Below are 22,879 nucleotides of genomic sequence, written 5' to 3'. Positions count from 1 at the left end.
TCTTTTCAGTATTGTGTGATTTTTCAGATATAGGGCTCCAAAGAATGGGCATATGCCCTGTTGATACTTTTTCCTCTCAAATTTTCAATACTAACTATATTGGGGAAGAGAAGAATCTAGGTAAGAAGTAATAAAACTAACCTTTCTATTCTTTATATGCTAATAACTATATTTGTGTTTTTAGGAAGGAATATTTATTATGTGACAGTGATAAATTGCCACACTTGATTCTGGTAAGAACTATCTTTATAATACAGTTCTTTAAAATGTTGCTTAATGTGCCAGTTATTATATCTGTCCTTTAGTTCTTGTATTGGATAAGTTGAAAGAAGTCTAATGTGTAAAGTTAAGCCGTAATTAATGTGGTTATAAAACTGTGGGTTATGGAAGTACTTTCCTACATTTGAGACTCAAATTTGGTTTTCTAGTAAGACATTATAAAGTGCAAATTTGCAATTGAATGTAGTTTGTTTGGGGCTGGAGAGATGGCTTTAACTATTAAGAGCAGTGGCTGCTCTGCTGTTTTAGTTGGTCCTGAGTTAATTCGCAGCAACTTCATGGTGGCTTACAACTGTCTATTCATAGGATTCAGTGCTACCTTATGGTGTGCACAAGTAGACAAAGCACTCATAAACATAAAATGCATAAACAAACCTTTCCAGAGGACCTGGGTTTGATTCTTAGCACCCATATGCCATCTCATAACCATCTGTAACCAATCTCAGAGGATTTGATGCTCTCTTCTGGCCTCCTTGGGCATTAGGCATGCATGTGGTGCACATAATATATGTGCAGTTAAAAACCCCTTCCCCATACACAAATAAGTAGAAATGGGACAGTTGGTTTTGTTGGCCCAATAATGAAAAATACATAGAGATATGTGAGTGCTGATTGTCTCCTAGCCCAGTTGTTAAGAGTCATGGTTATAAAATGCATTCTTTATTTTAAATACAGGATTCTAGTAGCAAGATACGTGATTTGAATGCCAACACTGAATCGGAAGTAACTGAAGGTCAGAGTGTTGGTGTTCAAGGAGAAGCAGCATGTATACCAATTGCACATTTAGATCTGAAGAATGTTTCTGATGGTGATAAATGGGAAGGTAATTTTACCCAAGCATGTTGATTTCCCCAATACTGTTATTTGTAACTGAAATGACCCAAAGCATGATGAGACTCCTGCCCTCTTCTGGATAGTGATTGTCATCCTGATCTGTTCTCTCTGGGGAAAAAATGAAGTTTATTGTTTGTTTTGTTTTTCCCAAGTATATTAGTAGGGCAGTTCTCTCATGGGTAGAATATAACTGGAGCATTAGCTTGGATGCTACCAAAGGGTGCGGTGACACGTGCCTGTGACCTCAGCATTTGGGAGAGCAAGATGATTATGAGTTTCAAGACCAGACCGTCTCAGCGCCCCTCCCCAATGCACCTCTTTCAAAGAAAGAACAAAATTAATTCAAAATAAAAAGTGCCCTAAAATAGAATACAATAGGTTAATTGTTAAATCAGATGCCATCTCTTGGTCTTTGAAAGTTCAGTGTATTAAAAGTTTTGATGATTTTAACCAGTTTTAACAGGCATTTAGCTACCTTATATAATCACCAGCAATAGGTTTTTATGTGTTTTAATTCTCCACTGGTACTTCTAAGCAAAGATTGTATTCTAGATTGCGAAAGTATTTTGGGGAGATGCTAAAATTTCTTAAAACTTAGCAAATTTACACTGAAAATTTTTGCTAAAGGTTTTACATTAAAAAGATTATAAATTGTAAATAAATATGGGACTTAAGTGAATTATTTATGTACTAAAGTATTTACTTGGGAAAAACACCCAAGAATCTATTGTTTATTTTGGAGTCCATAGATTGCTGACAAAATGGACAAATACTGTAACAAATGTGGTAGTGTCAGTGGTTAGAACCTGTGAGCACTGTGTGCTGTATTGTTATCAACTGTAAAGTAAGATGTTGGAGAAGGGAAAACGAACAACCAGTTTAGATCTGTGAATCTGTGAGCCATCAACCTTCCTCATAGAAAATTCAGGAGTCCCTAAACCCAGTTTCTGTTTATGTGGTTAGAGACCCCTGGGACTGTGTCTTGGCAAATTATTCAATGACACACAGTGGCAATACCCAAAGGAATTGCGGTTCCAGTGCCCTGAGTTCCTTTGTCATGTGGCCATAGTTTTAATGTGTAGGGTTTTTGTTGTTGTTGTTCTTGAGTTTTAATCTGAAGTCCAGCCATGTCTTAAAAGTTTTTAGCAAATCCCTGTCTGCCAATCTTTACTGCAACCCTCCCCCATCCACAGCCATTCTAGGTCTCCATTTTCCATGTGTGTGGCATATTGTGAGCCTTAACTTCAGCTAAATGAAGTTGGTTCTGTTTGACTTATTTGGAACTCTTAGAATTAATGCAGATGCTCCCTGAGTTAGGAGATGTTAGCATACTGGTGACAGTGAAGATCATGTATCCTGGATGGAGAAAGGAAAGAAAACAGTGGAAAGGCACAGTGGCTAAAAGAGCATCCCTGGGAACCTTGGTTAAGGAACGTCCAAATGTGAGAATTAGGATATTTTTGTCCCTTCTAGTGAGAGATGCAAATAAATAACCACATATGATCTCTGACTGAAAGCTCTGACCCTGTGCAAACACAGAAGAATGAACAATCTCCATGGTTTGGAGAGACTGGGCTATGTAGCTTGAGCTTTCTAGAGCTCGTCTAAGGAGAGCCTGATGCTGGACTCCCCTGCTCTTACTGCCTCTGCTGCTTCCTTATCTCTCCTACCCCAAACACACACTCATCAGTCACGATAAGTCCAAGTAGCTCTGTCTTTCCAAAAGTGGGTGGGGTCGGTGACCTTTAGAATTTCAGTGCTAGTAGACAGTAAACTTTCTAGCCCTGAGAAAGAAGGATTGTCATTAATCCTGTTGTTCTAAGTTTGACACAAATGTGAATATTGCTTTTTTACAATTATGTGTTAGAATATTTCTTTTAATTCTCAAGATAACAGATTTCTTTAGATTTTATATACTTTGAAATTTGTAGACATTTTGTTTGATATGACTCTAGTAGAGAGAGGGGGATGGTTCCACAAATTCTGGCCCTCTTACTATTTTCTAGTAAGTGAGGCTTTACTTTTTTCTCAAAGGGTAGTTAGCAGAATATCTGAATTTGTAGTAGCTGTTCAGAGAGTCTTAATGAAGGTAGACACCCTTTTTCCCTCAGTTTTTCTGCCTATAATTTTGGGATGACATACAATAGCAGTATTTTTTGTGAAGCATGAACAAAAGGGAGACTTTTCTTTCTTTTCCCTTTTGGTCCTGGGATTGAACCTAGAGTCTTCAGGATGCCACGAAGCACTCACCACTTCGCAGTACCATCCTCACTCAGCCTTTAAAGGAAGTTGTTTTTTTCTGTCAGCCATACCAAAAAGCTTCAAACATACCTGGTTTAGATGGTTTGGCTCATCGGCCCAGTGTCTGATTTTTAATAACAATCAGTTTTGAGTTTGCCTTACTTGCTGAAATAGAAATGTATGTTCGCTTGAAATTTGTTAGTAGTCATTTCTTTGAAGCAGGTTTTTGAGCCGAATTCTTGACTGGTCCTGGGGAAGTGCTTTAGTGCCCTTGGTGCGGTGTTACATGTATGGTTTGTTCTGCTGGTCTGTGTGTTCACTTCAGTATTTCTTGCCATTTTTTCCATTTTATTAGCATCATGCCTTATCACTTTCCCCCTCATTGATTTCAAAACAATGCATCTACAGAGAGATGGGGAGGGTAAGTACGGCTCGCCACAGCTCAGCTTTGCTTTTCCTTTGTGGGTCCCTCGGTTTGTCTTTATTAACCCTTCTCCTGCTGTCCCCAAAGGAGACTTTGGTGTTAAAAACTCCTAAGTTTTTTTGTGATTTCTTTTCTTAAAACGTTTAAGTTTCTCATAAAATGTTCTTTATTAGTACATTTGCTGGGACACAGGTACAAGGGTTGTTTTGAAATCACTGTATTGCTGAGTTTATTGTGGTATTACATACTTGTTACCCAAGTTTTAGTCAACCAAAATGATCTAGACCTCAAAGGCAAGGTAAATTATTGTTTAAGACCTATTAAAAGATAATGCTTAAATGGCTAATACATAGCATTAAGCTAAATTGTTGAAGTATCTATCTTGATTATTGTCTAAAGAATAATATAGGTTTTTAAAGATTAATACTGTCAATACATTGTTCCATTTGTTTTTGCTTTTTTTTTTTTTTTTTTTTTTTTTTTTAATGTATGTGAGCACACTGTAGCTGTCTTCAGACACACCAACACACCAGAAGAGGGCTGTGAGCCACCATGTGGTTGCTGGGAATTGAACTCAGGACCTTTGGAAGAGCAGTCAGTGCTCTTAACCACTGAACCATCTCTCTATCCTTCTTGTTTTTGCTTTTGTAATAGCCATCTCAATCATGATTTAGTTATAAGATATATCTAGACGCTCTTCCTCTCCCATACTCCAGCGATGCTTACAACTAATACTGTATTTGGCATGTATTTATAGATGGTATGTATGAGAAGAGATATAAATTATTAACATGGCTACAGGATCACTGTAATAAAATCAGTGTGCTTAAGGAGAACCAGAGATGTTTCATTTTCACTTAAATACTGTTGTGGGATTAAAGTGTGTGTATCTTATTCATAGAAAACTAATAACAGGAAGTTTCTTATGGCATTAGCTCAATTTCTTAGTATTGTGTTAAATATGAGGAAAACTGATACTTTAACGTAGGCAGCCATTATCTGATAGTGAGAGACAGTTCCTACAGCTACTGACTGTTCACTGTTTCTAAGAAAAGACTTGTACTTGAAAAAATGTTTTCCTCTAAATCATCTTTAGAATATTGAGTTAAGATTATGTTATATAACATCTTTAGAATTAAATTTAAGAAACTTTATAGTACCTTTCTTTTGTTATTAGGTTTAGGCATTTAAGCAGTATCTCTTAGTGAATATAAGGAATGTAGAAGCAGCAGCATTATGAATGTGCTAGTATTTGTTGCTTTGATGTTTTTCACTACTGTATATAAAATGAACCCACTATACAATGATATAGGCTCAAGACACCCACAGTCTTATCCTTGTGTTTGTTTCACAGAGCCATTTCCTGCATTTAAGTCTTGGCAGGAAGACTCCGAGTCTGGAGAAGCTCAGCTGTCTCCACAGGCTGCAAGGATGACTCACCATGCCCTGGGAGAGGACTGCCCTCCAGTATTATCTCATCGTAGTTTAGATTTTGGGCAAAGCCAGCGTTTCCTCCATGATCCAGAAGCACTGGATTTCTCGTCAAAGGCACTTTCCTTTACTAGGTATGTGATCGCATGTATCTGAGAGGCAGCTTTTACTCTGTACACAACCCTCCCAGGCCTGTAACTGAATTGTCTCTCCATTCTATTAAATGTTGAGGTTATTGAGGTTACGTAGTATTGGGCTTTGCTGTTAGACTGTGGGTATCTCCTGTGGTTTAGTCCTCATGCATTCACTAGTAATTGGAATGCAGATCTCTGAAAGGGAGAAGCTGACTAGTTGTACTGCTTTAATTGAAAGTTCATTTAAATTGAGATATAGTGGTTCTGGCAGCATCTTGTAGCATTATAGAATGCACATGCATTTATAGAACACCATGCATTCATAGAACACACATGCATTCTAGCATGAGCTGCCATGCCACTGAGTGGGCTTGAGTGTGTACTGTCAAGTGGCATGGTGTCTCTGACCTCTCCATTGTGTGTATGTGTGTGTGTGTGTCAGGGGCACTGAGGAAGGAGACAAAAAAACAAAAAACAAAAAACCTAAAAACACAAAAATCCATGAAATGTCCAGGCTGGCAGAGGCACAGAGAAGTTCCCTGGGAAAGGGGCTGTCGTCTCTCCTGTAGAGTCCTGTGCTTCGTTTACTTGGCGTCCATTTGGTTCAGTCCTAAGACAGCGAAGTCTGTCTTCTAGATTCAAGCTGGAATGAATGCTTTTTCAGCTTATGGAGTTGGAACAGTATCAAGACCAGAGTTTTCGAAGAACTCCAATATCACAGCTTGTTGTTCATAGTTAACAAATTAATTTTGCTGTTGAAAATGAATTCTCTGATTACTTTTGTTCATATAAGCTTGAACTGTGCATAACTCTAGCTTCTGGAGATCTGATCCTTTTCTGTGGCCTTTGTGGGCACCTGCACCCATGTGCATGCCTTGGGCTGGGAAGGACGCTTGGTGACTAAGAGCACACTGTTCTTTCAGAGAAACCTGTTTGCTTTCAGCACTCATATCATGTAGTTTACAGCCACTTGTAACCCCATCTCTAGGAGCATCTGATCCTGCTGGCCTCTGCGGGCCCCTAAACTCTTTCTTGTGCATACCTTTAACCTTCATACACAACATTAAACTAAAAGTTTAAAAATCAGCTAACATAACATACACTTCCAAATGCTGTAATATTAGGAAACTGCCTGAATATTTTCTCTAGGAAAAAAAATGCAGCAAGCAAACATTAGAAATGATACTAACTAGGAAAAGATATTTTGGTAGTACAACAACAGTGCCTTTGTTTGTTGTTTGTCTTTGTGCAGGGGTTGGAGAGCAGTAGAGGAGCAGTCATATTTCAGCACCCACATCGGGCAGTTTACAACTGCTGCCTTTGCCTGATGTGGGCACTGGTCTCTGTGTGTAGCTCTGGTGGTCCTGGAACTCATTTTGTAGACCAGGTTGCCCTTGAACTCAGAGATTTCCCTGAAGACTCTATACAGTAATTTTAAAAATGTAATCTGTGGGAGAGGGAGAGGAGTGTGTGTTGTGAGGGATCCATATCACTTCTTTGTGGGCTAGAGAGATTAAACTCAGTCACTAGGTTTGGGCAGCAAGTGCTTTACCTGCTGAGGCATCTCACCTTGCTCTGGGGTAGAATTAAAAGTTCTTTACAGCTTTATTGTGGAGATATTATCTGGAATGAGGTAGTGAACTATTATTATTGGTACAGTTCAGAATGCAAGATACACGATTTAAAGTTTATACTGTGAGCTGCATGGTTTCTGTGGCTTTTTCCACTACTGTTGTGTCCCTTAGAGGGTTTTTATTCTCAGCATTGAAAGAAAACACAGGGTTTTAGCCTCAGTGGGAGAATGTGTGTGCAATGTCACTTTCTTTCATTCAGCTAGTATTCACTACTGTAATTTCTGGGGTTGGAGAGATGGCTTAGAGGTTAAGAGCACTTGCTGCTCTTACAGAGGACCCACAGGCTCAGTTCCCAACATCCACAAGATGGCTTACAAAACTCCAGTTCTGGAGGTGTGATATCCTTTTCTGTCCTCTGAGAACACTGGGCACATAGTGCTGTATAGGCATATGTATAGTTATATAACATAATATAGGAAAATACCCATACACATAAAATAATAGCCACAACAACAGCAATAATAAGCAATACAAAGCTTCTGACAGGGTTACAGTAACACAGCACACCGCCTTCCTACGGGCTGGGTTATGTTGTCTAACTGACAGTCAGGCAGTCCATAAGGAATCTTGGTCAGTTAAATACATTTTATATTGCCCTCCTATTTTAATTATTTGTGGATGTGTTTTTCTGTGTGGGGGCTTATATACGTGAATGTAGTGCCCTCAGAGGCTAGGGGAATGTGTCAGATCCCCTGGGCTTGGAATTATAGATGCCATGTGGGTGCTAGGAACTGAACCTGGGTCCTCTTGGAAGAGCAGCCAGATCCATCTCTCCAGCCTGAGACTTTTTGTTACCATGTGTGTAGCCAAGCTATTTATTGACTGTCCTTAGTAGTAGAGATTTAATTTCACTTGAGATGATTATTACCATTATTATTGTGTCACTTGCTCATGCTTTCTTGCTGGCTCTCCCTTTACTTGTAAAATGTCCCTACTGGTATTAGGAATATGGCCGGACAATAAGTAATGCTATGGTGACACTTGAAGTTTTAATGCGCTGTGTTGGCCTGTTTTAATTCAGAATTCGAAGGTCATCCTTCAGTTCAAAAGATGAAAAAAGAGAAGACAGAACACCTTATCAGTTGGTCAAGAAACTTCAGAAAAAAATCAGACAATTCGAGGAGCAGTTTGAAAGGGAAAGAAATAGCAAGGTAAGCTTGCAGTGAGGAACAAACTTGAATCCATGTTAGAGCGGAGGGGTGGGTCTTAGGAGAGAGCATGCTCCAGCTCTTCCCTGAAAGAGGAAATGCTGAGATGTTGGGAAATGGTGGTGATCATACAGGCCTGAGAACCAGTGGGCCCTTAGTTGTTGATTTCTGTGCCTGTGTTCTTACTGTTGCACCAACATGTGTCTATGTTTCCATTTGCAAACATTTTTTTAGAATTTGTAAACCAAATTTTTTACATTAACAAATTAAAGTTCTTTTCTGACACAAACCACACTAACAAAAGGGGAGGAGGAAATGAGGACGTTTGTGTTTGTAATGATTAGACCCTGTGTGTAAAGTCTGATGTCCAGAGATGAAAGATCTACCTTCAGACTTGGCCCCTGCTTTAGAAGAACTTGATAGCAAGTTAAAGTGAGAGTTGAATGAAATTTTATGTTCTGGAAACTGTAAACACTATGAGGAATAAATTAACATAATTATTCAGCATTCCAAATGTCGGTAATCCTATTTTATAACTTACAGCCCTCCTACAGTGACATTGCAGCCAATCCGAAGGTATTAAAATGGATGACAGAGCTTACAAAATTGCGGAAGCAAATTAAAGGTAATAGTGCATTTTGTGGAAAATCTGCATCTTTAAAATGTTTATAATTCTATGAAAAATTCAATTTTTGAGTTATGGTGGCACACTCTTTTAATCCAAGTACTAGAGAGGCAGAGGCAGACAGATCTCTTTTTAAGTTGGAGGCCAGTCGTCTACATAGAGAAACCCTGTCTTGAAAAAACAAAATTACCTGAAGACCCAGTTATTTCACTTCTGGGCATATACCCCCAGAGATACTCCAACATACAACAAAGACACGTGCACCACAATGTTCATACCAGCCCTGTTTATAATAGCCAGAATCTGGAAAGAACCCAGATGTTCTTCAGTAGATGAATGGATACAAAAATTGTGGTACATTTACACAATGGAGTACTACTCAGCTATAGAAACAATGACTTTATGAAATTCCTAGGAAAACAGATGCATCTAGAGAATATTATCCTGAGTGAGGTAACCCAGTCACAAAAGAACAGACATAATATGCAGTCACTGATAATTGGATACTAGCCCCAGAAAGCTCTGAATACCCCAGAAACAACTCACAGGCCATATGAAGCTCAAGAAAAACAAAGGCCAAAAAGTGAAAGCCTCAGTCCTTCTGAGGAAAAAGAATAAGTGTATAGCACCCTCTCAGAGTGTGATACTCCTGGACCTTAAATCATTAATAATTCAAGAGCTAAGAATATAGCCTTGTGGCAGTTTTTAGTATTCAAAAATCATTATGTTTAGTCTATACACACCAAGAAAACTCTGTTTCCATGTTATGTTCTGTTCTACATGTACTTTATGCTTATGGTAACTAGTAGATTTCAATGCATACTATCAAACTTCTAAAAGAATTAAGTACTGACAAAAATATATTCATATAGTTTTATGCCAAAATGCCTTTAAAAATCTGTACATCTCTCTTTTTTTAAAAAATAAAGTTGAAAGAGAAAAAAATAATAAAAAACCTATCTTGGAACTTTTTTGAAAAAAATACTAGGTTTTCTTTTGTTCTGTTGTTAAGGCCAGTAGTGCATATTAAGAAATGTAAATGTAACTTTTATTCAGCTGAGGTGACTATTGTCTCTAAGGCTTACCACCTCATCTCCTAACCTAGCCTAGTGCTGGAGGCTTCTAGCCCTCATGTAGTTTTATCTAGGCCTAGAATTAGAATGTTTTCAGCCTTTGAGACATAGTGCTGATTAAACTCATCCTTTCTAGTTCTTTTCTGATCTCTGGCTGACTAGTTCAACTCATCTCTTCTGGCTCAAATTCTTCTCCAAGCTGACTAAGTCAATCTGGCTTCTCTCTGTTTCTCCTGAATAGCTCTGCCTGACCTCACCCTAACTCTTGTCAGTCTGTTCTGATCTTCTGGCTCCTTCTCATTCTCTGGCTTGTTCTGTCTTCACTGCGTTTAGCTTGTTCTTTCTGTAACCTGTCTCCCTGTAACTATCCCTCCTCTCCTCTGCCTCCCGTGTCTCTGCACTGCTCTCTTAAGTAGCTTCCCTTTCCTTCTCTACCCTTCCCAACTCTTCTCGTGTTAGGCATATTATATTCTATCAAATCTCTAAACTTTGTCATTTAACTTGACATAATATTCAAACATGGGTGATTTCTTCTGCCAACTAAGTTTACCTTTATCATTTAGAATTAAAGGTATTAAAGGTATGTCTGTATTCCAGCCAGAGGGATTAAAGATGTGTGTCAAGGGATGAGCCACACAACTAGAAACAGGAATTTTCAGTAAATAACACAATCTTGGGGTTCAAAGTGTGATCAAATATCCTGCAGCAAAGAAATGGGAATCTTTGTGCTACGTTCTTTCCAGTGTCTCTTTATTTGTATGAGTATTCTGTTTTTGAAAGACACCCTAGATTAGATTCATAGATGAATTGATCCTATATAGTTTATCTTTGTGCTTGGGCAGAGAGTAAAATTTTCTCTTAGGATGATAAAATTAGGAGCTGGGAGTGTTGCTCATTGTACAGTACATGCCTTGCCATGTGGGAGGCTCTGTTGGATCTCCAGCCCCTAGGATTAGTGAATTTTTTTACACTATGAAAACTTAACTCTGTTAACAGTGGTGCTATACTGCTTAACTCTCAGAGGCTAGCCTGGGCTACAGAGTTAGTTCCAAGACAGCCAGGGTTACCTAGAGAAATCCTGTCTCAAAAAACAAAACAAATCAAACCAACCAAACAAAAACTAACTGCTAAGTTATAAACTTTTAAAAAATGCATATGTATGCTTGCTTATGTTTATAGATTTTTAAAATACAATTTATGTAATTTTATTTCACACATTGGTGTGAGCATGTCCGATCACTTGGAACTGTAATTACAGACAATTTTAAGCTCTCTTCATGGGTATTGGGAATTGGACCTGGGTTCTCTGGAAGGGTAGCCAGTGCTCTTAACCACAGAGCCATCTCTCCCAGCCCCCTGTGAATTCTTTCTAAACCACAAATTATACTATGTGTTTTTGGATGTTAATATAGTGTTGCTATTGTGAAAGTTTATTTATTCTGAGTATGCTTTAATAATCACAACTACTTTAAAAGTTTCTGTGTAAAGACAGTGTTAACAGTTTGTATCATTATTCTGATTTATTCATATTTTAGACTATGGCTCTTAAGTATGGCTTGCACATACTGTCCTTTGTAGGTTTTTATCATGTGGTTTCTTTTTTGTTTGTTTTCAGATTTGGAGGAATTTGCCTAGGCTATTGCCTCAATTGGGGACAAGTGCTTTTCTCCTCAGTCTTGTGTGCTAGATTTAGTTCCATGTTAACTAGAATGGCTCTGTTCAGAGAGACCATCTTTGTTAATTTCATCTAGTATTGTTTCTTCTCCACAAAGCACACTCACTCTCTTTACAGCTCTGACTCCCAACACTTATTTTATTTTGTTGTGTATGTGTGCAGACCAGAGTTCAGTATCAATCTTCCTCAATCATCAAAAATTAAAAAAATCAGGTTTCTGTGTTTTTTTTTAAAGACAGGGTCACACCATGTAGACAAGACCGTTGAACTCACAGAGATTTCCTTGCCTTTGCCTCCCTAGTGCTGGGATTAAAGCTTTGTGCTACCATGCCCTGCCCATGCTCGGCTCTTTCATGAACCTGGAGGTGACTTCTTTTCAGTGCTTATCAGAGTATTGTACTTTACGTGGGCTCCCTGTGGGCATTGTTTGAAAGGACAAGTACACTGTATGCTAAATGTGTGACTTTGAAATATGTGAGCCTATATGTTACCAATTATTAATCCTCTTATTTCTGAAATTTAGATGCAAAACACAAAAACTCTGATGGAGAATTTGTGCCTCAGACACGTCCTCGGAGTAACACTCTGCCAAAAAGTTTTGGCTCTTCTTTAGATCATGAAGACGGTGAGAGTGAAGGTGAGCCCAGAGTCATTCAGAAAGAGAAGAAGCCATCTAAGGAAGCAACTCTTGAACTGATCACAAAACGACTGAAGGAAAACCGTGCTGAGCGGCACCTTCCTGAGGATATCAAGGTAGTTCTGAGCTACAGTCTCTGCCTGGGGTAGTCTTTAGAATACCCAAAAACAAATTAACCAACATAGCAGGGTGAAAGCTAGACATTCTGACTTTTCTAACCTTCAGATTAGCAACTCCAAAATCTGCTTTTAAACCCAGAGTACTATGTATTAAGGCATGTGGCAGACTGTCAGCAAGATAGTTATGTAGAAGATAAAATGGCTAGCTTTGAACAGTAGCTTTGTGTGTTGAGTTCTTGGTATTTGGCATAAATTATACAGATTCTGTCATTTTCTTTCTTTTTTTCTTTTCTTTTCCCCCTTTCAAGCAATCCTATAAGAGATATAAAGGTGATATTAGCCACTGGGGAAAAATATTGTCTTGAAAGCCTGGCATAGTGACACATATTTGTAATCCAAATACTAGAGAATTGGAGGCAGGGGATTGGGAGTTCAGCTACATAGTGAGTTTGAGCCCAGCCTGGGCTACATGATACCCTGACTAAAAGAAAAGGAGAAGGGTGGGGCTGGAGAGATGACTGAGAGGTTATGAGCACTGGCTGCTCTTCCAGAAGTCCTGGGTTCAATTTCTTTCACCCACATGGAGGCTCACAACCATCCGTAATTGGATCTGATAGCTTTGTCTGTTATGCAGGCATACATGGAAATAGAGCACTCATGTATATAAATAATCATAAAATAAAAACCCAGCTTGGCAGTAGAAGTGTACACTTTTAATTCCAGCACTTGGAAGACAGAGGCAGGTGGATCTCTGTGAGTTCAAGACCAGCCTGGTCTAAAGAGAGTTCAAGAAACCCTTTCTTCAAAAACAAATCAACAAACAAACAACAAAAATAGACCCAAAAATCAGGTGATCAATTGGTATTAGGAGTACATGAGTTACTTTTTTTTAAAAAGAAACCTGTTACTCTTATGAGTGGAATATGCTTGTGTGGATTCATGTACCTCCATGTGCACAGAGCCAAGATCAACTGTCCAGTGTCTGTCCTGTTGGCTTCTGCCTTGCTCGCTTAAGACTTCACTGTACCTGAAGTAAGCCCCATTATTCCAGAAAGTCCTCTATGAGGCTTCCAGGCAGAGCATTTGCTAACCAAGTATCTGATAGATGAGGTTGCTGGGGAAGTAGTTTCAGGTGAAGTTTTGTCTAGGAGGTGGTGAACCAGACACATTGTTGATGTAATTGTTGGACAGTTTGTCTCCCTTGAGCAGGGACCGCTTATTCTCATCCCTTCCTCAGCTTTTTGTTTGGTTTGGTTTTGTTTGTTGTCCCTTTTTTTTTTGGGTCCTCTTACTTTTGTTAGGACAACAGTCTCCTCTTCCTGAAAATTGTTGGACTGCATTAGCTTTATTCAGATTTATTATGCTAGATTTTAAAGTTCAAACTTGAAATAAAATGACAGTATTTTATAGGATCTACACTGCACTATTGCCTAGTGCATGAATATAATTTGATGTGATTTTGTTACACAGGGCAACTCTCAGGTAAATTGTTTGTAATCTCTATTTCCTCTGCTGAGAGACTGAGAACTGTCACCAATCCCTGGGAATGTGTAGATTTTATTTAGTCTAGTGGCAGGGTATCTGGGAATGTGTAGACTTTAGTCTAGTGGCAGGGTATCTGCGAATGTGTAGACTTTAGTCTAGTGGCAGGGATTCTGGGAATGTGTAGATTTCAGTGTAGTGGCAGGGTATCTTGTAGAACATTAATTAGTTCATTGAGGTAACGGATGAGCCTGTGGAGCAAAAGGAAATTTTTATATACAGATATCCCCAGGGAGTTCTGCCTTCTCTACCATTCAGAGTATTAAAAGTGTATTATATTGTAAAATGTGTACCCATGTATACAAAGGGAAACATGAGGTCAAAGAGTAGAGGTTTAAGGTTGTAAATTGGCATTTTGAGCTTTCTCTGGGATCTTTACACTATACTGCTTTGGGTTTTCTTAGAGTAGAGACACAGACTCATAAAATCTGTTTATCTACTGAAATGTGTGTCTACATCCACATACATTTTGTTGTTGTTCTCTCTCTAGTGTCTGTCCATCCATCCACCCACCTATTCATCTATCACTTATATTTATTTATGGTGCTGATTGAGTCCAGGGGTTCTTGTCCAAAGCTAAGCACATGCACCACAGAATTCCATTAGCAGTCCTTGGTTTTTTGAGAAAGGGTCTTATCATGCAGGCCACATTGACTTTAAATTCGAAGTTCCTCTTGCTTCTGCTTCTGGAATGCTGGAATTGTAGGCCTCTGCACCACAATGATGCCCCCCCCCCAGCTCTCTTGCACTCGTGCACTCGAGCGCGCGCGCGTGTGTGTGTGTGTGTGTGTGTGTGTGTGTGTGTGTGTGTGTAAGAGGGGGTGGTGGTGTCGGGGGAGAGGTGGGTGTTTGAAGAGTTAGCTCTCCTTTCCCATGGGCTCTGCAGACTGAACTTGGATTGAGCTAAGGTCTTCGGGGTTGTGTGTCAGGCACTTTGGATCTTGCTGAGCCAGCTGTCTGTCCATATTTGTTGTTGTAATAACAGAAGACTTTGCAAAATTATAAAATGTCAGAGAGGTATGAAAGTTCCCTATGTGCTGCAGAAGCACTGCTGCAAGTGCTTTTACATTAAGGAATTTAGTCCTTTGAGGAACAATTGCTGATTTATAGCTTGGGATATTAAACACAAGATGGTTTAGGTACCCAAACTAATATTCCTAATTCATACAAAATATAAATTAAGCCATAAAACACTATTTATTGATACACTAGAGGTTTAGATTGTATAGAATACTGAAAAATGTTGCTGCAAATCCAGAATGCCTTGTCTACATTGTCCTTTGACCTAACTGACTACGCCGTGGGCATAAAGAGAATAATGACACCAGTGCCTTCCTCCCAATTCTAGAAAATGACAAAAGATCATCTGATAGAAGAAAAAACGTCTCTGCAGAAAAGTCTGCTTTACTATGAAAGTCAGCATGGAAGGCCGGTAATTCTTTTCTTGCTAAGACAATTTGGTTTCTGCCTTACAAAAGAGCATAAATAACTTCTGTGGTCTGTATTCTTTAGAACTGTTTTTATCAAACATTATTTCTGCTAGTTGGGAGATTGCCTACTTAAATCAAGTTTGGGGTGAGGGAGTCACACTGCTTTGTTTCTGATATCTAGGTTTCTGACAGTAAACCAACTTTGCTTCACTTTTTCGTTGTTTTTGTTTTTTGGTTTCAGGTGACCAGGGAAGAAAGGCACATTGTTAAGCCTCTCTATGACAGATACAGGCTTGTAAAACAGATGCTGACAAGAGCTAGCATTACTCCTGTCCTTGTAAGTAAAACAAATGCTTCATTTTGCTTTTAAAGACAGGGTCTTACTTTGTAGCCAAAACTGGCTTGGAACTCACTATCCCATACAAGCAAAACGTATAAGTTCTATAGTTATAGGCATGCATTGCCATGCCGGGAGCAAGTATTTTTGAGTTTATTTTGCCAAAGTAAAGGAAGGAAGACAGATGAAACACGAACACATTTTAGTAGTATTTTTGGAGACATACATGAGAAGTTTTTAGGTGAGATTATGGATCTTAAAAGAATAGAAAATGCTTATGTGTATGTATATCTAGGTAAATTGCGAACACGTCTAGGCATGTGGCACTAAGTCTTGACAGACAACACATGGTGAGAGAATGATGCTGAGCTCTAGGGAGTGCAGATTTACCTGCATAGATGGCAGAATAGTACTTGTGTGGGATACCTTACCTAGTTGCTATTTTAGTTCTTGTCCTCTAGTCACATCACAACATTAATGAGTTTTAAACATTTCTCTAAGGGGCTGCATGTGTGCCATGGTAAGAGTGTTGGAGCTCAAAGGACAGCAGGTTTATGGGGATGGAACTCAAAGTTGTCAAGCTTGGCATTGAGGTTAAACCATCTTGCTGACCCTAAAAATGGGGTTTAAAGAAAGAACCCGTTAAGATAATGCTAATTACTAAGTGTCTGGCATATACCTTTAATCCTAGCACTAGAGGGAGATTGTCTCAGTGAGTTCAAGGCCAGCTTAGTCTACATAGGGAGTTTCAGGACTGAGAGGGAGAGAAAAGGGGAGGGGGTGGGGGGAGCAAGTGACCCTGTCTCAGAAAACCAAAACTAAGACAGGTAGGTGGCAGTGGCCTATGCCTTTAATCCTGACAGAGACAGGTGGATCTCTTGTGTTCAAAGTCAGCGTGGTCTACAGAGTGACTTACAGGACAGCCAAGGCTACACAAACATACAAACAGATAAAAGTCTAAATTGATGACATTAAACAATGTTAATTCACAGGGCCAGAGAAATAGCTAATAGCTAAAGGTGCTTGCCATCAAGTCTGATGATCTCTGACCTTCATAGACATGCTGTGGTACATCCACACCGTCTCCCCACACATATAACCACACACAAAAGAAATATAATAAAGTATTTTAAATACTGCTTATCCATATTTGTGTACATTTTTTAAAAACCTTATTTTAAAGTGGGGTCTTGCAGTGTTGTCCAAGGTGGCTTCCAGCTTTAGCCATCAGAGGAGCTAGGCCAGTGAGTATGCCAACACAAAGAAAACTGAAATCTGTAATACTCAGATACAAATCTCAGGGCTTTGCCTGGAGGATTGCAATTTGGTGCCAGCTAGTGCAAAAGCAAAGCCCTGTCTTGAAACCTTGTTAAAAGTGGGGAGTGTTAGGACGCAGCTCCGCTGTGTGATGATCACCTAGCATGCTGGGATGAATATTACACTCTAGCTTTTAGTTTGGCTTAGTTTTGTTTCTAAAGAAGAATCTTATGGGGTTCTCAGACCTCAGAATAAAGATACTTGAGCTGGGTTGGTGGCATTTGCCTGTAATTGTAGCATGTGAGATGGCTGAGGCAGGAGGATCTCATAATCTATATAACAAGCCTGTGCCACATAGTGAAACCCTATTTCAGACGAAGAGGGCTGAAGTCAAAACTCACCATCTTCAGCCTCATTCTTTCTACATCACACTCTGTTCCCTTGAGCTTGAAAGATGGACAGCACAGAGTGAGCTCCTGTAAGACTTAGCTGTTACTAAAAACAAAATGTGAGTTTATTAAAGAATGGCTTAAAAATTTAAAAGACTGATTAAAGATTTTGAAAAATTATACATATGTATTTTTATTTTTATTGAAACTTTTCATGCAATATATATTCTTCCATCCCCAAACTTCCCAGATTCTCCCTATCTTCCTAAATTCCCACCTTCATGTTCTTTCTCTTTCAAATAAGAAAAAGAAATCTCAAAAAAGTAGTTGGCCAACACAAAACACACTTCATGGGTTTTTGTGTCCCTTTGATTTTTTTTCTTAAATTTTGTCTGTTTTGAGTTTTGTTTGCTTGAGTTTTGGGCTGCTGGGGACTGAGCTTCTGTTAGGTGGCAGTGACATCCCATGATAGGAATGTAAAGTTGCACCAAATATAAATGTGTGCAGTATAAAACTCGGTGTTGCTGATTATTACAGGGGTCTCCTTCCACGAAGCGCCGGGGTCAGATGTTACAGCCAATCATAGAAGGAGAAACTGCACACTTTTTTGAAGAAATCAAGGTATTTATGTAAAAAAGTTACTCTTTCATTATGTTCCTAACAGGAGCATGGAAAGTCATGATCTGTGTGGCTCTGCTTGGTTGTCTCATTTTAGGAAGAAGAAGAAGATGGTCTCAGTCTCTCCTCTGAGTTAGGTGACATCTTGAGCACAGCTGTGCACACACAGTCATCCTTGGAAAACTCAGAGTCTGATGCTGAAGAAAATCAAGAAAAACTGGCTCGGGATCTCTGCTTATCAAGTACTCGGGCAGCTTCTATGTAAGAGTGATTTACTAGTACAGATTGGAGTCCCATTTCCTTCCTTTTTCCCCTGCTGCTGTGGATAGAACCCAGGGCCTTGTGTGTGGGAGACAAGTACTACATCCCCACTCCATTTTCTTTCTTTGTTTCTTTAAAAACTAGATATATTTTATTTACATTTCGAATGTTATCCTCTTTCTTGGATTCCCCTCCATATTTCCTATCCCATCATATCTCCCCGTTTCTACGGGGACTGGAATTACAGTAGCTGTAAGCCACTCTGGGTGCTAGGAACTGAACCAGTGCCCTTAACCAATGAGTTTTCTCCACTCATTCCTCACCCCCCCACACTTTAAAAAAAAAAAAAAACAAACCAACACCTCTCATGGGGGCTTGTTGGTTACTGACTGTCCAGAGATTCTTGAGTAGTTGGGGATTATAGGTGTACAACACGGCACCCAGAGTTTTTATGTGGGCTGAGGACCGAGTTCAGGTTCCTCAGGGTTGTGCAACAACCACTTTATCAACTGAGCAATCCCCCAGCTGCAGGAAAAGTTTAAGTAGTGAGACTGGCACCTTAAAATCTTTTGATTTAATTGTATGTTTTTAAAAGCTATAGCCAGAACCACTGTTAATAAGGAAACTGTACCCGATTAGTAATGTTTTGTTACCATTTTAACTTTAGGCCTGAATTACTGGAACAACTTTGGAAAGCCAGAGCTGAGAAAAAGAAACTACGTAAAACATTACGGGAGTTTGAAGAAGCGTTTTATCAACAAAATGGAAGGTTTGTTAAGCATTGTTTGTAGATGTTGACATCTTTCTCCTTCAACTCATAAATGTCTGTTGAGATAGTGGAGTACATGGAAACACAGGAGTAAATGCTTGCTGCCAAGTCTGGCTACCTCCTTGATCCCAACACCTATACAGGTAAAGAAAAGAACCAACTCCTAAGAGGTGCCTTCTGATCTCCACAAGTATGTCATAGCACATGTGCCCTCATGGTCCCCACACTAAGAAAAAAGTTAGATATATTGCTTATAGAGTGTTAGCCTTAAAAGAAACATTTCAGGGCTAGGATTAGCTTGGTGCAAAAAAAGCATTTGTCTAACATGTGCAAGACCCTTGTTAGACAAATCTCAATCCTCAGCACTTCAAAAGACTAATAATAATAATAATAATAATAATAATAATAATAATAATAATAAAATAAAAAATTTTAATATATATATATTTTTGAGGCAGGGTTTGTCCTGGAACTAACCAGGTTAGCCTCAAATTGAGATTCACCTGCCTCTGCCTTCCAAGTGCTGTGATTAAAGGCATGTACCGCTTCTCCTGGCCAGTTGTATAACATTCTTTTGTGCTCTCAATAATTCTTCACCTACACCTCTAGAAGGTGTGTGGCTCCTATAGACCAGTGAGCCACATGCCTTTAACTGGTATGCATAGTTGACCTGTACAGTTGGGAGCTGGGGAGCCTTGCATCCCCGGGGCTCTGAACAGCCAGTCTAACAAAAAACCAGCAGCTCAGGCTCCTCAGTGAAGAGTGATAGAGGATACCAGATGTCTTCCTGACCTGGTTTTTTTTTTTTTTTTTTTTAAGTCATGTATGTTAACCCATATAAGTGCGAAACTCTAAAAAAGCAGCAGGGGCCAGGATATAATTTGTCACAGCCACTGGCTGGTAGGGTCATCCAGTTACTCAGAAAATTACTCAATTCTAAGAGTGTGCACAAGTATTTGCAGGAGCCACAGAAAGACATATGTACTCATAACGAAGTATAAGAAAATATAAAGGCATTTCCACACACCTTTTCTTTATATTGAAAGAAAATTATACTTGAGGTAATTTGATGATTAAAGTAACCACTAATGGAATGGTTTACTAAATGTATAAAACGTGTCATGGTAGCCTTCTAGCACTTAGACTAGCCGCTTATTGGTGTATAACAGTATTAGTAGACATAGTACTGATGTTCTTTGTGAATTAGTCCACAGAGCAGCTTCTATTTCAGCTTAAAATTTGTAACATCATGCTCCATATGAGAGCAAACTTGAGTATTTTACAGAGTTTTCTCTTCCCCAGGAATGCCCAGAAGGAGGACCGTGTTCCAGTCCTTGAGGAATATAAGGAATACAAAAGAATTAAAGCCAAGCTTAGACTTCTTGAAGTTCTTATCAGCAAACAAGACTCTTCAAAGTCCATATAAAATATGTTGCTTGAAAGTTGACATCATAGAGTGAGTGTGCTCCCTGATGGTTCACCATGTGTACTTGGCTCACACTTGCACTCACTTTGTCGTAGGGAAGGAGAGCCGTGCTGTTCCTCTCCTCTCCTCACTTAGCAAACATGCACGTTCCTTCATTGTTTCACCACAGGCACATCTGTTAGCAAAGGACAAGAATTTTGTTCTTTTTACTTCAAGAACTTTGGAAATACAAGGCTTTTTTTTGTTTACTTTTTGTTTTTTTTTTTTTTTTTTTTTTGCTATTATTACTGAAGAAAATTGAGAGGAAAATCTTCACATTGAATGAAATTCTTCGGTTGCCTTTTTCTTACAAAACGACTGAAAACTTAAAAAGAATAGCCTATAAGTGTGACATATGTAACTGTGTTTTGTTCTAGAAAACCAAACTGAATTTTCAAATCCTACATTGGAACAGCTTCTGTGTAGTTGAAAGCGACACCTGCACAGGTAGTCTTAGCTAGAGTTTTGCAACTCAGTGGTCACAGCTCCTGAGCGAAGAGAACATCGGGTAGACCACAAAGCAGCCTTGCTTAGTCATTGCAACATTACACACATCACATGCTGCCTGCAGGACTTCATTTACTGTCACCAGCTGGCAATGCTGACTTGTCCGGATCAAACACCCTGTGCTGTCCCCAATCCACCTCCAGATAATGTGAGAAAATAGCCATGCCAGTGTGGAGGGACGTTGGTGGTGCTCAGATTTGTGTGTATCAGAGGGGCCTCAAAAGAACGAATACACCTCAGTGTGTTCTCTAAGGGCTAGACCACTGCAGCTTTACATGTTTATTCAGGGGGCTTCATCTCCACATGACGACCTCTCTCACACCCAGGCGCTTGCTGGTTTAGCAGCCGCTCACAGGATGTGCAGTGGTATGCTCCTTGTTGTAGACTCTTAGCATCTTCTTTTCCTTTGGCTTTGCATGACTTTTCAGGTGATCTGCTAATCATTTTTATGGGATAGTAACTTGTGTTAATATGACAGATGTGGGTCATTCCTCATACCCCACCCCCACCCCGGTGCTTTTTTAAATTGATAAATGTCTCACTTTGCCCATGCTTTGCATGTAATGATTCATGCATGATTTTTTTAATAGTTTGTTTCATACAAATGGAATTTCACAACATTCTTAATAAGCTGAGGAAAGCATGAACCTTGAACGCTGGCACTATTGTTCCCCAGTAAGAGCAGGAAGTAGTTTGATAATAAATAGTGTGTCTAAGTACTTCACATTTCACTTGTGTGTGCAATGCCTTTTTTGGGGGAGAGGGCAAACCCAGCAGTAGTGAATGTGTAGTTGGAGAGATTTTAAGTACTGAATCATCCAGCCTTGTGTGGCTTCCTTTTGATAATGCTAGGTCATTTTAGGTCATTCATAATGTATTTTTAGAAAAGTAATTAAGAATGCCAAAAAAAAATGTATCATTTGATTTGAACCCATCATGTGGTATACTTTTTAGTTTTTTCAGACTGGATTGCTACATGTAATTTTATGTGCACTGTATATTTTTATGAATGTTTTATTTTGTATACCACATGCAAAAAAGTTCATGTGCACTATTTAAATGTTTTAAATAATATATTCCTTCTCTATAACGCTAAATCTATTTGAGTACAATATTTTTATAAGTCTGACTGGTTTCATTGAGTTACAGCTGCTTCATAATTTGGTCGTTCAGTGTCAGCTCTGGCTGAGTAGAAGAGAAGTGAGGTGACCTGCACTCCATTTGCTCATACTGACTGCTTAGCAGTGGGATGGTTAGGTTAGGCAGCTTGCCAGAGTTTACGTTATCTATATACAAATACTATATAGATATATATGTGCCCACTTAGAATTACATTGCTGTGTTTGTTTGGCACTTCATTGTACAGACTTTTGTAATAAAAGAACTTTACTGTTCTATGTCATTGTAAATGTATGTTTGTTTTCTAGGAGGTATTAATTGTTATAGGCTTATTTAAATTGCCCAGGAATGATGTCAGGGGACACAATCAGGTTGCTCATGTTGGCCAGCACGGGGAGAAGTTCATTACTGCTTCTCAGCTATTTAGAGGAGCTGCAGAGAGAATACCCAAACTACCTTCATTTTTATTTTTCAGACACAGTTTTATTATCTTGCTCTTGAACTTGCTATGTAGGCCCAAAGTCTTGCTCATCTCTGCCTCCCAGTGCCAGAGTGAGTCATTTCTTGTTGCAGTGAATTACTGCATTTAAAATCAACCTGGATGCTCCTTGCTTTGAGGAAGGTGGGTAGTAATTTTTTTTTCTTTATTATATTTGAGTGCACTGTAGCTGTCTTCAGACAGACCAGAAGAGGGCATCAGATCCCATTACGGATAGTTGTGAGCCACCATGTGGTTGCTGGGATTTGAACTCAGGATCTCTGGAAGAGCAGTCAGTGCTCTTAACCTGTCCTCTTAGCCATCTCTCCATCCCTGGCAGTAGTTTTTAAATTCCTTTATTTACTGGACACAGTGTGATGTATACACCTCTAGTCCCAGCTACTCTAGCCATGGCAGAAGGATCCTTTGAGCCCAGGGCTTCAAGGCAAGTGT

At 39.2% G+C, this 22,879-nt stretch overlaps 1 protein-coding gene across 1 annotated transcript in view; it reads left to right on the top strand.

Moving 5' to 3' along the window:
- FAM13B (family with sequence similarity 13 member B) overlaps window positions 1–21,355 on the top strand; it is a 61,486-nt gene extending 40,131 nt beyond the window's left edge. The window contains exons 10-21 of the mRNA XM_080920327.1: window positions 185–233; window positions 955–1,102; window positions 5,133–5,343; window positions 7,999–8,128; window positions 8,669–8,750; window positions 12,022–12,251; window positions 15,145–15,228; window positions 15,468–15,563; window positions 17,747–17,830; window positions 17,925–18,088; window positions 18,756–18,857; window positions 20,160–21,355. Of these exons, the coding sequence (XP_080776453.1) occupies window positions 185–233; window positions 955–1,102; window positions 5,133–5,343; window positions 7,999–8,128; window positions 8,669–8,750; window positions 12,022–12,251; window positions 15,145–15,228; window positions 15,468–15,563; window positions 17,747–17,830; window positions 17,925–18,088; window positions 18,756–18,857; window positions 20,160–20,283 (1,504 nt within the window). The 3' untranslated portion in view covers window positions 20,284–21,355. The remainder of the gene's footprint in view (window positions 1–184; window positions 234–954; window positions 1,103–5,132; window positions 5,344–7,998; window positions 8,129–8,668; window positions 8,751–12,021; window positions 12,252–15,144; window positions 15,229–15,467; window positions 15,564–17,746; window positions 17,831–17,924; window positions 18,089–18,755; window positions 18,858–20,159) is intronic.
- The last annotated feature ends 1,524 nt before the right edge of the window (window positions 21,356–22,879 follow it).

The sequence above is a fragment of the Micromys minutus genome, assembly GCF_963924665.1.
Source record: "Micromys minutus genome assembly, chromosome: 8".
Classification (NCBI taxonomy): domain Eukaryota; kingdom Metazoa; phylum Chordata; class Mammalia; order Rodentia; family Muridae; genus Micromys; species Micromys minutus.
The sequence above is the reverse complement of the archived record's forward strand: the minus strand, read 5'-3'. Positions and strand labels throughout refer to the sequence as shown.